General features: G+C 33.0%; 2 protein-coding genes across 2 annotated transcripts; one reads left to right on the forward strand and one right to left on the reverse strand.

The window, feature by feature from the left end:
• The first annotated feature begins 424 nt into the window (after positions 1 to 424).
• Positions 425 to 3,912, forward strand: LOC125581313. Its single transcript, XM_048746512.1, has 5 exons — positions 425 to 1,402; positions 1,488 to 2,495; positions 2,603 to 2,714; positions 2,787 to 2,944; positions 3,043 to 3,912. The coding sequence occupies exons 2-5, from the start codon at positions 2,434 to 2,436 to the stop codon at positions 3,233 to 3,235; spliced, it is 525 nt and encodes a 174-aa protein (XP_048602469.1). The 5' UTR covers positions 425 to 1,402; positions 1,488 to 2,433; the 3' UTR covers positions 3,236 to 3,912.
• Positions 3,913 to 10,549: 6,637 nt separating this feature from the next.
• Positions 10,550 to 11,621, reverse strand: BNAA02G05080D. Its single transcript, XM_013866441.3, has one exon. It carries the CDS (start codon positions 11,270 to 11,272, stop codon positions 10,712 to 10,714), a length of 561 nt encoding a protein of 186 aa, XP_013721895.1. The 5' UTR covers positions 11,273 to 11,621; the 3' UTR covers positions 10,550 to 10,711.
• Positions 11,622 to 13,700: the final 2,079 nt, after the last annotated feature.

Raw genomic sequence — 13,700 nt, forward strand, 5'->3', positions numbered from 1 at the left:
CCAATCGTCAAACGTCTGTATTCACGCATTTATTTGCTTAGGGACATCATGTCGCTGCCACTTATTTTAATGTACATGCATGCATACATTTTATTTCTATGGATGTTTATGTGAATGCATGCCGGCCGTATGCGTATGTATGTATATATAGTTTGTGAATTTTTAGAGAACCGGATAAGATAATTATTCATAGTTCTTTTTTCTTACCCAAAGATAAAAGTGTATTGGTGTAATAATTCGATGGTAAAATTGGCTAAATACCGTGATTGAAAAGGATGGATTAAGAACAAAAATATAGAAGGGTCTCTCGCAGCAAATCCCACCTGACGTGGTCTCACTCACACCCCATTTTACGTTGGCTCTAATTGTCGTTTGGTGTGACATGAGCTGGTTTACGAAATCTCTTTCACACATTGGAATCAAACAATAATAAAAGGGACTGAGGGAGAGTTTTTAGAGTATCCACGTTGGATAGAAAAATTGGCCAATCAGAGACTCTTTTTTTGACACGTCATTATGACTGCTTCGTATGGGCTTAATTGTTCAGATTTCGTATGGGCTGTATTGTTTCGTATGGGCTTTATTGTTCAGGTTATCATGCCCACAAATCTGATCTCTCTTCCAGCGTCGAAAGCTTTCCTCCGACTCTTCCACCTCCGACTTTTCCACTTCATCTTCTCCAACGCCTGCCTTTTTTCCCACTACGTTCTCAATCAATTACACTGTTAAAGATGGTCTTCGATGTTGTGATCCATCTCCCCCTTTACTTCTCTTATATATAGCTCTATCCCTAAACCTAATTCTACCATAAATAAAAAACCTACTCTGCAAAAAAAAAAAAAAAAAAAATCTATGGCAATGAAATCCGCCGTAAAGTCTCAGCTTACCACCGGAAAAGCTCCCCTCGCCATGTATTTCAATGACATTTCTCCAGGACTATCAGAGTCACAGCTCCGATTTCGAGTAATCCACTTTTGGGAGGCAAAAAATATAGCGAATGGGACCCTCATTGGGATAGAGCTCTTGCTCATCGACGAACATGTATAGGTTCTAATCTTCAACTTTCATTCCATTGTATTATAAACCACCATCCTTAACTTGAATTATTTCAACTCCTGCAGGGGACTGTGATGCAAGGATTCATTTCCTCTTCTCGTGCTCCAACATACCTGCCTCATCTGAAAGCAGGAGCAATTTACACCCTTCAGAATTTTTTGGCTGCCACAAGCAAGGAGATTTACCGCGTCGCTGATCAGAATTTAAACACTTTCATTCTCGAACGGCTCTGTTCTTGCTCCTCTCGACGACATCCCCGTCTCCGTCTCTTTTCCAACCGACAGGTTCAGGTTCCACACACATGAGGATTTCCAAGCTCACCGTGGTCTCAGGGGCGATCTCTACGGTAAAATCTGCTCTCATTTAGTTTTCAAACTGCGTATTGATTCTTATTGGGGCTTCTCTACTAATCTTCATATACAATGTTTTAGATGTCGTTGGCCACTTGAGGCTGGTGAATGGTCAGTCTCTCATTGACCGCCCCGTCCTTGACGAAGCCGAAGTAATCAGCACGCGTCGTATTTTGGTTCATTTGCAATCAAAAGAGTATGTGTTTCATTCGTTATAATTTTAGCTCGCTGTCATCTCCAAATACATGTTTAGTATTGTTTCATGTTTTATTTTATATGAGATTAGTAATATGATCGCTTTTTGTTATTGATTTCAATATATCTGAATCATATAGATATAAACATATATTCATACGTTGTGTTTTACAAAATAAATCAGCTAAGTTGTTTTAGTTTGGTGATAAAATAAAGGTTATATATTGGGCTGACGCCCTAATGCACTGCAAAACTTACTCGGTAGGACAGCTTATTAAATCTTTCTCTGTTTTAAATATACTTTTACAGTGGACCTGTTATGAAGCTCTACCTTTGGGACCAGACTGCAAAGGACTTTTACAAGAAATTCACATCCAGTGAGGACACTCCCACCGTTCTTTTGGTCACGACCGTTAACCCAAAAGTTATAGCAGGTAATCAGTTACTCCCTTATCATCACCGAACAAAAAAAAAAATTAATCCCTATCATCACCGAACCACTGATAATACAAACGTTAATGTTTTGCCATGCTGTTTGTCTTCGGTCTCTACTGTTTGCTTATCAAGTTATCAAACACGTTTGTGATCCAATATAATTAAAATAACCTGGGTCAATTTTCTCAGGTTTATGATCCATCCTTTATCAATTACACTTTCATTAAAATGTGAATGCTTGATTGTTTCAGAAAGCATTAGGTTGCGTTCGTTTGCTGTTGTGTTACATTGAGTTGAGCTGTGATATGTGGTCATCTTCACTTTCCGAACTTTCAGACATGCATGCGTGTGTTTTAATGTGTTAACCACAAGAACATGTAATTTAGCTCTCAGTTCGATGGCCTCCTCCCGTGTCTTTATTGACAAAGATATCCAGCCCACGATTGATTACTTCAGCTGGTTAGTCACTGTAGAGACAACAGTGTTGTGTTTGTCAATTCCAATTAGTGTTCTGTTCAGACTCAATTGAGTGAGCCTTCAATCTCATGTTTTGTAAATTATCTCAGGTTGGGTTCTAACCCAGAGATTGCAAAGCGGGTAAATGCAGATGAGGTTACTAGGTCTGAGACAATGACAATTGGGCAGATCTATGCTTACATCAAGCAGGAAAATGCCAAGGTAAAATACAAGCTCAAGATAACTCTGTGAAAAAAATATTCATGTGATTCACTTGCCTTTAACCTATTGCAGGAAGCTTCTTTCGACTGCATAGCCACAATTGATGATGTTAAGCGTGACAGTGCATGGTACTATATTGGCTGCAGCGGTTGTCAAACAAAGGCCACCAGAGGTCCTTCTTCGTTAATGTGCGCCAAGTGCGGCAAAACTAATGTGTCTGGTGTAGCGAAGTGTGCATTCTAACCTCCCAACTTCATGTTTCATCTTTCTTTTTTTCACGATCATGTTTCATTTTCTACAATTTGATTTCTGTTTACTTTTATTTCAGGTATCTCGCAAAGATCTCTGTCTATGAAAAAAATGACCAGGCTGTTTTTGTCCTATTTGGTGATGCAGGAAGTGAGTTGACAGGAAAGCATCCGGCAGAATTGGTTAACAACTACTTTGAGGTACCTAGCCATCAACTCAAACCCCCTCCCAGTTCATCTAAAACTAACTTTATTCTTCCTCGAATGTTTTAGGCTAATCAAGACCTTGGTGCTGGCCATCAAATGCCTGTCCCCCAAGCATTAATCGACACCATTGGCCAAACACATAAGTTCAGGGTCAACGTGTCTAAGCTCAACTTGACAGGCAAGATTCAGGCCATAACCGTTACGAAGATTGTCTCACCAGAGGTTCTGCCACCTGTGCCACTCATTTCATACATGCTAAGTGGTCGCCCTTTTTATTTCAGTTTGAGTTAAGACTATGCTTTTTTTGGTTATTTTAGACTTTGCTTCTACAGAACAACTTCGTTTTTTTTTGTAATGCCTACTGTCCTTCAGATGAGTCTATACAATTGAGGCAACACCCCTTCTCTGATCAATTAGATACATAACACGGACATATCTTGCCTTGCTAATGTCAACACTAACGCAATCAAAGTTTTAAAATACAATTCAAGTTTGAATAAACTAAGCGATATAACATTAAAGCAATGTTAAAAATATATCACCGACCAAAAAAACATTAAAGCAATGTTAAAAATATATATCGCCTACCAAAAAACAATTTACGCTCACCTCCAAATAAAAAATAGAAACATAATATTTTACAAATCCTAATGTACCATAAATATTCCACCATTATACGAACGTGATTGACGGCATAAATTTTGCACCCAAACATTAAGTCAAACCCAATTGTTTTTGATAAAATCTTCTTCCGAAAAAACATAAGAAATTAATTACACTATGTGTTTTGCCCGCACTTGCGGGCTTAGTAATTTTACAAAAATTTATAAATAGATTGTATATTATCAATTCAAAAACCATTAGAATAAATTATTTTCATTTTTATATACGATTAAAAAATCTATTTTAATAAAATATCTTTTATTATGTAAAATAAACTTGAAAAAATTTATATACACATAAAAAATATATAAGGATTTATATGGATTTTTAGAATATTGTTATGTAAAATATTTTGGGATAGCATAATCTATAATCTTTTTAGATAATGATATTTATCGAATTAATTAAAATCGTTTTTTATTTATAGGTAATTATATATTAACAAATCTAATCTAACTATTTATTAAGAGATAATTACTTTAAACGTTCTAACTTTTAACGTGAGTGCGAAAAAATCATTTCAAAAATAATAGTACAAATATTTTAGAATTATTCGCCATTTTATTTTCAAAAATTATCGCAATAAATAATTTTGATAGTCCTAAGAAATTTATCATATATATAGTTTAATATTACTAAACCAAATATAATATAAATATATATATAATATATATATATTTATATAATATTTATATTACTAATTTAAATATAATATAAATTCAAATATCGTATTATCGTTAATTATTTTTAATTATTCTGAAGATAATAATAAATTATCAGGTAATAACTAACATTATCTATTAAAATTATTAATTGAACATAAAAAATATGAGTAAACCTAAAATTATGGACATCATGACAAACCAGTAAAATTAGAATAATATATATAGCTACATCGAGTCAGTATAAATAACAAAAATAACAAGATATATTCTGCGTCATCAATTATTTAGCACATATATAATTATTATGATAAGATAGAGTCAGTTATTATGTTTGATAACCAGTTACGTACGGATAATGAAATAATGAGCATATATCAAATCTCAGAGGCACCAAATATACATCTTATGTCAATAATATTTTATATTAATTAGAAACATACATCAAAAATAAGCTTTTGTTAAAAAAATCTAAAAATGAAAGTTAACCAACATATATCAAAAAGTTAATGGACCAACATATATCAAATCTCGAGACACCAAATATACTTCTCTTATCAATACTATTAAAAAAGAAAGAGTCCTAAAAAATCTACTTACAAAAAATTGTTGTTCCTATTTATTTTTTAGTCCAAACTATTGTATACAACTAAATATTATTAACTATCCCTTATTATATAGCAATCATATAATGTCCTCTAAAGTTTAAATAAATCTCACCCACTTTAATAAGATCATGACTACATATATGGAATGTTTCAAATGGTTATTTTACTTAAATCAACTTCCTTCAATCTAACATATATACATTTGATATAACGTCACCGAAGTTTCAATACGTAGGGGTCATTATCTTATATACCATCAAATTTTGAAATATAAATGAGCCATGTCTTATTAAACATTATTGATCAAACCTCAAGAGTATTTTCCACCCAAAATTTTGTAAAACGAATCAATGAATTTTGCTAGGTCTGGGATTTTTGGACCTAATTAGGTATTTAGAAAAAAATTATTTGGTTTCGGATCGGTTTCTTTCGGATCTGGATGGTTTCGGTTCCATAATTCAAATACCTATAAAATATCTGTTATTTTTTGTACGTAACGGGTATGGATCTGTTCAGATATTTAGGACTCAAATAATACTCGATAAACATAAAAATACTCCTCGAAACACGAAAAATATCTAAAAATCTAAACAAATACCCGAATGGAAAAATAAAAATCCATTATCCGCGCTACGCGCGGAGATGATCTCTAGTTGGATTAGTCAACTATAGTAACGCACATACATTTCACAACCTCGTTAAGAAAATAAATGCGTGCAACTGTAGACAAACTCATTTTTCTTTGAAAACATTATATGAATCACCAATTTTATAGTTAAGTAAAAACATACATACTCCATTAATTTGTTGACTTTGTTAAAATTATACTGACAAACTATTTATTCATTTGTACTTTATCCTCGTTGTGTACATATAAACTGAGCTTTTCCATTACCGGATAGATTTATCCTTGTCGTGTACTCCCTACTAGATAATTCTGGTAGCAGTAAGACAGAACAATCTTAACTGCCAAATAAAGAAGAAAGCTTGTGTCTTAACATTTACAATTTTACATCAAAGAAAAAAGAAGAAGGCTTGTGCATAGACCGACTAATTCAACTTATCCATTTGGCGTGCCGGTCTACATACGATTATTAAGGTGGTGGACCGCATAAAGAGACTATTTCATTTTCCATAGACATGTTGCTCGACGGTTAGTACAATTTTAATAAATAAAGTAGATCTTTTTTCTAATCTCAAGTAGGACCCTCGATAAGTAGATTTTGAATCGACCGTGATTATATTAAGGTAGGGACCATTTCCTTACACCAGTGGGTACAATGATGTTACATGATGGTGTTGCATCTTGTAGTTTTTTTTTTTTTTTTTGCGGGCACTAAGTAAAAGTGTTTGATATGTTTTGAATTTTGTCTCAGCACTACAAACCCAACGACGATGAATTTCGAGCATTATCATCTAAATTAACCCCTTATGGATGCCATCTACTACCAAGTTATCCAATTCATGATTTCCTCCTCCATTGTTTACCAATTTTCCAGCTCCATATTATCCCATTCGAAGATAGAACCAAACACATCCCAGTCCTCTGCTCAAACAATTTTTCAATCAACATGTCTACTTTCAGATTATCAATTTCATTCTACTTTTTTTTTGGAATGAATGTTAAATTTATTCATCAAAAAAACCTTTATACAACTAAGTGCATCTTTTATACTTTAGGAGCAATACCAAACTCACTCACAACCTTTCAAAATGAAAAAGCTATTTACAATCTAGTTTGAAACCAAAACTGCATCAGCTTCTCCGTGCCCTTAACCTCTTTCATTCTTAACAGACTAATTTTGTTCTTGATACCCTTATCTATCAATCTTTTAAGTACTGGTAACGACAGAAGCTTGTCACCGTGTTTGAGCTTGTTACGTTCACACCAAACAGCATACAGAACAGCTTGGAAAGCATATCTGATACAGAAAAGACTCATCTTCTCCCTGGTCTCATTAGCGATAAGTAGCATGATCTCAGACTCATCTTCATTCTACTTTCAGATTGTGAAAAATCAAACTATGCAAGTAGAATGAATTTCAGATAATTAAGTTCTTTTAACTAATACAATTTGTCAATCGTTAAGGTGCACGGGCCCATTTTCCCTCTTGAGGCCCTTTATTGTATCTGAAGCTAAAATTTTACCAAACCACAAGACTAACAACGAAAATATTAGTGCCGGTTTCAAATTCAATAGTTTACCTTAACAAATAATCCCCAACGAGAGAGATTCGGGGATGTAAATTTCAAATTTGTATACATAGCTTTCAATAGCAAATAATGGATAAATTATTTATAGAAGTGATCTCAGTTTATACTATATAGTTTTGCTTTTAGTTTATCAGTCTTTTAGATGTGAGACAAAATCACATCACATGCTATCGAATCCGAACGGAACCACGTAATACGATATACAGTGACAAAGCGTACCAACAGAAAATAAAGAATACAATATTTGGTTACGATTATCGGAACTACTAAAAATGAACTTCAAAACTCTTTTCTTTATATAATAGATAACTTGAAATTAAACACAAACACGAATAAACTCAAAATTAAGAGCATAATTAATGGAGGTTCTTATCAGAGCCATACTAGCATTTATTGTTGTCCTAAACCAATCATAAAAATCTTAACAATAAAAATAAAAAATAGATATTTTAATAGAGAAGAACATTTAAATAATTAAACATTTTTTGTCAGCATCTTTTATATAAATAATTAAATTAAAGGGATGATTGATAAGAGCTGTAACTTTATATTTTTTACTGTAAAATACATGAGGATATGAATTTTGGTTTTCACTGCTCTGTATTTTTTACATGAGACAGTGACACTGTCATTACTTGACGTAACTTTCATTGCTATAACTTTCTAAAACGTTAATTTTTTGCTCTGTAAATAAAGTTCTTTGCAACTATTTTTAATTTTCTAGAGATTTTTATTGCTGTAAGTTTTTTAAAGAAAGAAAAACTTGATTGGTTGACATATATGACTCTAAACTAAATTTTGGCTTTCTAAAACATCTATAACCACAATCAATCATCAGTAGATTTTCTAATTAATTTTAAGGTAAAATAAATAGCCCATAAATAAATTACTCAGTGTTTTATGCCATAATCAAACAAAGATAAATTTGACCAATTTTAGCTTTAATATTTCAAAAATGCATTCAGAACCATAATCATTAATATCTAATTATTTTAGTTCTTTAACAATTGTTTACATTGTTTTTGTTACTTAGGAAACACATGTACATTCGTCAATTATAGGCTCATGTTTTTAATATAAATTATTATAGTGCTTTCATTGTATAAACTCAAATTCTAATGGTTATATTATGAATGGTAATAGTCAACATATGATGCCCTTGGATCTTTATTTATTTTGCTGCCATAAGCGAAGGTTTTTTTTTTCAACACTGTCCACGGCACTGATTCTTAGGGTGGAGTTATTAGCGAAATATAAAAAATCGTCTCTTAACTTTTAACTAAAAAAACTAAGAACCGACTCTTAGATATCTTATTTTTAAACATATAATGACAATTAAACACAAAAGTTTTTTTGGAGATTCTGGGAGGACTTTTAAGAACCGATTGCTAAACCTCTCTCTTACTTTTCTATTTCTTCTATTTCTTTTAATTATTGGATATCTTATTAGATTTTTTTGTTGGATATGACCTTAGAGCAACATTGTCCGTCTGTAACAGTTTCTAAATTAAAAAAATAATATTATTATAATAATTTAATTATGCATTAAGACCCACGTTCGAAAACGCGGGCGCGGAGAGCGATTACGCAGCGTCGAAGCGTTCGGCGGAGGTCAGCCGCGGCGATTTCATGAAAATCGGTTAAAAAATCGGGTTCACCAAAAAAATTCGATTTTTGAAGATTTTAAATGCTTAAATCGAATTGTACAGGCTAGATCTACGAGTTTGATGAAAAAATAATAAGAAAAATGCAAGATTTGAGTGAATGGTGATGGATCTAAATTAATGTCTATGGTGAAAGTTGCAGAAACTCCAAACGACAGTAAAGGAAGAAGAAGGTTTAATTACAGTTTTGCCATTATTTTAAAAAAATGATTAAAAAACACGCTTCTAGAGATTTGAAGACGTGAAACAATGCTTTTAAAGCAGCTAACCTTCCACCAGACTACAAGACAATATCCGTTTTATTTATATAATTTGGTTAATCACTTAAAACTAAGCGCCGATTAATGTCCGATTACTCTCCGCTTTTCTGTTAACTCGCTAGGCTTGGACCAGCCGCCCGACTCACGCCTAGCGTAGTTTCGAACATGGTTAAGACCAATTGAGACAGTAATGCAGTGACCACATCTATCATTTAGTTGAAGTTAGTAACGGATCCTTATAAACTCTACAGTAAGAAATTTTCTATACATTCTTACCAATATTAATTTTTTTTCTTTTTTTCTTAAATGGTAAAAACTCATTTAAGAGCTTGCGATGGAGCTTCTCTTAGAGTGCTCGTGGTTTCATCGCACAAAAAAAAAAGAAGAATTCAAAATCTCAAAGACACAATAAAAAGAGCGAATCATCTAATCGAGAGACGCCAAATAGATTCAACATTGATGAGTTAAGAGTTGTGGAAGTACAAATACGAAAGGGAGACAACCAAGCTTAACACCGGAACCATGAAACCAAGAGGAAAAACTTGTTGTGACATATTTATCATCATTTTGTGGATCAGTGTGTGAGCTACATTAATTTTCGTAGCCATGATTGTTATGATGATGAAAGACTATTTGTGTGTTAAGTAGTTGTAATTTTGAAGTTGTGAACTTGTTAGAGTCTAGGGATATAGTTTTGTGTTCGTCTTTACTAGCTATAATTTAAATTATGAGGTCTGTTCTGAGTAGTCGATTTTTATTATGAGTATATACAAAGTTTTTTTATTAGTTGTAACTTTTAAGTTTGAGTAGTTTAATTATCTCCGAAGTAATGGTAAGTAAGTTGGATTACTCTATCAATACTTCAATTTAAGATGAAAAAAACTACTATGATATGTTTTTCCTTTGCTCTCCGAAATATTTTGAAAAAGCCTGAATAATTTAGCTTATCATTTATTTTATTTTTTGCAATATTCTTTTTTTTTGATATTCGTGAGGGATCCCAGGCGGTAAGCCTAGACTAATCCCCACGAAACCTTTTATCCGGACACGCACAGTTATAGACGGAAAGGTGGTCAAAACGACTTGAACCCAAGACAGACACTCCAACTGAAGTTTCATTACCATCAGACCAAGACCAAGAGCTTTTTGCAATATTCTTGTTGCAAAGTATAAGCTGCACTAGTTTAAACCAACACGAACCAATCCAAGTGTCGAATGCGACAAGCAAGGTATATGCGTGTAGTCAAGTTTTGGTGAGCTTAACAAACGTAACATACTTTTGTCCAAATGTTCGAGTAAGAACGCGTCATAAGCAACAACATTTAACATTTATTTTTATATATTTATTCTAGGTCAAGCGATCCTGGTCTTGTGGGGGATATATATACAAATTACAAACTTAATCGACCAAAAATAAACTTTAAATTTTTCCAAACTAGGAATATTCTCTAAATTTAGACACATGCCTCCCTTACGGGTTCCGTTTGTCATCCCATAACCTTACGACACTTCCGTTTAGCACCGTCACGTCGACGTAACGGTACCAATCGTCATCACCAGTTCTCATCTTCAACACTCTTTCCCATCTCTCCCACCACTCTCCGCAATGACCCAAACCACCTCCGTAGCTAACGTCCGTTACTTCCCCGTCTCCGTCAACACACCTCTCTCCTTCAACGCCTACCTCATAGTACATCGTCAGCTTCCCTTTCGTCACGCCCTCATCGCACACTAACGGCTCCCAAACCACCGTTTCCTTCCCTTGAGCCGTCGCCGTTTCCCCCACGGCCCCGGCCACTGCTTGCGGTTGGTAATGACCGGTTTCTTGTTCAGGTTTCGAGGCTTTGGATCCCTCTAACAAGACACACCCATGTCCGTCTTCGACTTTGATGGTGGTGACTCTTATCCTCCAGAAGCTGACGGCAGCCGTCACGACGGCGATCCATGTCCAGACGTTGTTGACGACGGCGAGACAACCGAAGCTAGCGTACTCCAAAGCCAGCGCCTCTAGTGGAGAATCCAAAGTCGCCATGTTTTTGTCACTTTCTTGATTATTGATAAGCAAAAGATGTGAATGATTCAGTGGTTTATATAAAGGAGGGAGATAGAATATGAACCGTCGGATGAGGAGCACGTTAAATGATGGGTCGTGTAATAGAATAGAGAGGTAAGCTAATCCGTTGGATCTGATCAAGTGGAAGTATGAATATTTCGTAGATGCTGAGAATCGAGAAGGAAGATGCTTTTGTCTTCAAGCGAAGATGCGAATAGCCAAATACTTATTCCCCACTGTTAGAGCACCCCCATTGAAGGTTTATGGGGGAAGTTCACACAAAAATCAAGAAAAAATAATAATAAAATAATTCAATCCCATGAACCTCTCTCTCCTAAAGCTCTCTTGGCTGAACCCCTCTCTCCTAAAGTTCATCACTGTAGCGCGGGCCCCACGTGTCGTGGCGGCCCGCGATTGGTCTAGTTTTTTTTTTTTTTTTTTTTAAAAACAAAAAGAAAAAAAAAAAATTTAATAATAAAAAACTGAAAAGATGAACCCCAAGAGGGGGTTCATTGATGTGGATGCTCTTAGGTTGGCCCCTGCGATTTAATATAAATATAAGCAACATGCAACTGATGGTTGAGTTAATTTTGACATCAGAAAATAACAAATTATATATATTTAGGGTATGGTTGAGTTAGTTTTGACCTCAGAAAATATCAAAATTATATATATTTAGGATATAACATATAATGTTGTTTTTATCGAAATTTATTACATGGCTCTCTTCTTCTGCTTACGATTGTGTGCATGGCCGACGCATGCAGCAGTACTATGTAGAAGATGTCCATTTTCATCTTACATATTTTCAATGTTCTTTTAGTTTTTCTCTTAAAATAGGACTGAGATATACTATTAAGTTAATAGACCTCTAAATATTTAATTAGAACTTTACTTTATAAGGTTTCAATAAAACTAATATATATATATATATATATATTATTTATAGCTATCGTAAGATAGACGTTAACATAAAATTGTAAAACTAGGATATACAAAGAGAAATTACAAAATTCAGAGAACAAAAATAAAATCGTGGTGGTCTAGATGGTTCAAATTCTGATTTCCGATCATTTTTCCTACGTCTTTCTCTTCTCACCAACTTCATCATGTGCATTTTGGAGTTTTTGTAACAGAATTTTTTACTTAGAATTTAAGCTGGGTATTTTATCCGGACCCAAAATTTGAACCAAAATTAATCTAAAAATATTAGACCAAAACTAAACCATAAATTTACAAATATTTAGATGAGTCCAATTTTTTTCTATCAAGACCCGAAAATAACCACTATGAATAGATCCAATCCGATAAAAATTGATCCATATGGAACCTTAAAACATGAATATGAATATGTAAAAATATAATTTCATGTATTTTATTTTCTATATTTAATTTATGATTGATTTATTATAATTTTTTTTGTAATCTTTGTTGTTGTAACATTTTCAAGTAATTTTTTTAAATGTTAAATTTTTATTTTTTAAAATATATGTTATTAATAGTTTATTTTTAGTTATTTTAAAAATTAAAATAAATATTGAATATTTCAATTAAATCTCGACAAGTTTTGGATAGAAAGAACTAAACTGAACTGGAACCAAATTAAATTATACCCGAACAGACGTACACTAATGTAAACAAACACACATGTATCCCCTATATATTAATAGAGGAACATTTAAAAAGTTATAACTTATATTTTGTATTAATTAAAAAACTTACTTGCTTACGTGTCAGTTAATTAAGCTATTAATTTTGCTTACGTGTCAGCCTAGAAATCAATTAGAAAATATGTTTGTCCAAATCTAATTGCTAGAGAACGTATGTATACGGAATATGAAATATGATATAATTTTGGATTATTTAACCTATAGTCATTTATTTCCAAGTATACACAATTACGATTATTACCAGTTACCATATAGACTACCATTAACATAATTGCGGAGGTAATAATAACTAAGACATTTAATATTATTTATGTAATATATTATACAGATTGCATCTCATATATTTTGTTCCCAGTAATAAATCTAATATTATTCCATATTAATCTTTACAGACTTCTTTCCCAAGAAATATATGTGATTATAGATTCAACGCACAAATTTCTACAATGTTATTGTAGAGGTAAATGTAATGTAATCACAATTAGAAAGTTCCCTTTAACAAGGTATAATAATTAATTTAAAAATATGATATAGTAACAATAACATAAGTGTCAAACAATATTTACTGTCAAAATATATTTAATTTGGCATTTGTGTTCTTTATCAAAAAAATATATTTAGTTCGGTGATTTCCAGGTATAGGGAGCAAAATAAGCATCTGATCAAAAAAAAAGGAGCAAAATAAGCACTACTCTGACCGTCGATTTTCTCAACAACTGTTAAAAATTACCTTTCCA

This window comes from Brassica napus, chromosome C2 (genome assembly GCF_020379485.1).
Source record: "Brassica napus cultivar Da-Ae chromosome C2, Da-Ae, whole genome shotgun sequence".
NCBI lineage: Eukaryota > Viridiplantae > Streptophyta > Magnoliopsida > Brassicales > Brassicaceae > Brassica > Brassica napus.

What these genes read in the sequence shown, in the direction of transcription:
- LOC125581313 (XM_048746512.1), top strand. Translation starts at nt 2,434, where the DNA reads ATGGCCTCCTCCCGTGTCTTTATTGACAAAGATATCCAGCCCACGATT. An exon ending in ACGATTGATTACTTCAGCTG is followed by an intron (nt 2,496 to 2,602) that starts GTTAGTCACTGT and finishes AAATTATCTCAG; the next exon opens with GTTGGGTTCTAACCCAGAGA. An exon ending in TCAAGCAGGAAAATGCCAAG is followed by an intron (nt 2,715 to 2,786) that starts GTAAAATACAAG and finishes AACCTATTGCAG; the next exon opens with GAAGCTTCTTTCGACTGCAT.
- BNAA02G05080D (XM_013866441.3), bottom strand. Translation starts at nt 11,272, where the DNA reads ATGGCGACTTTGGATTCTCCACTAGAGGCGCTGGCTTTGGAGTACGCT.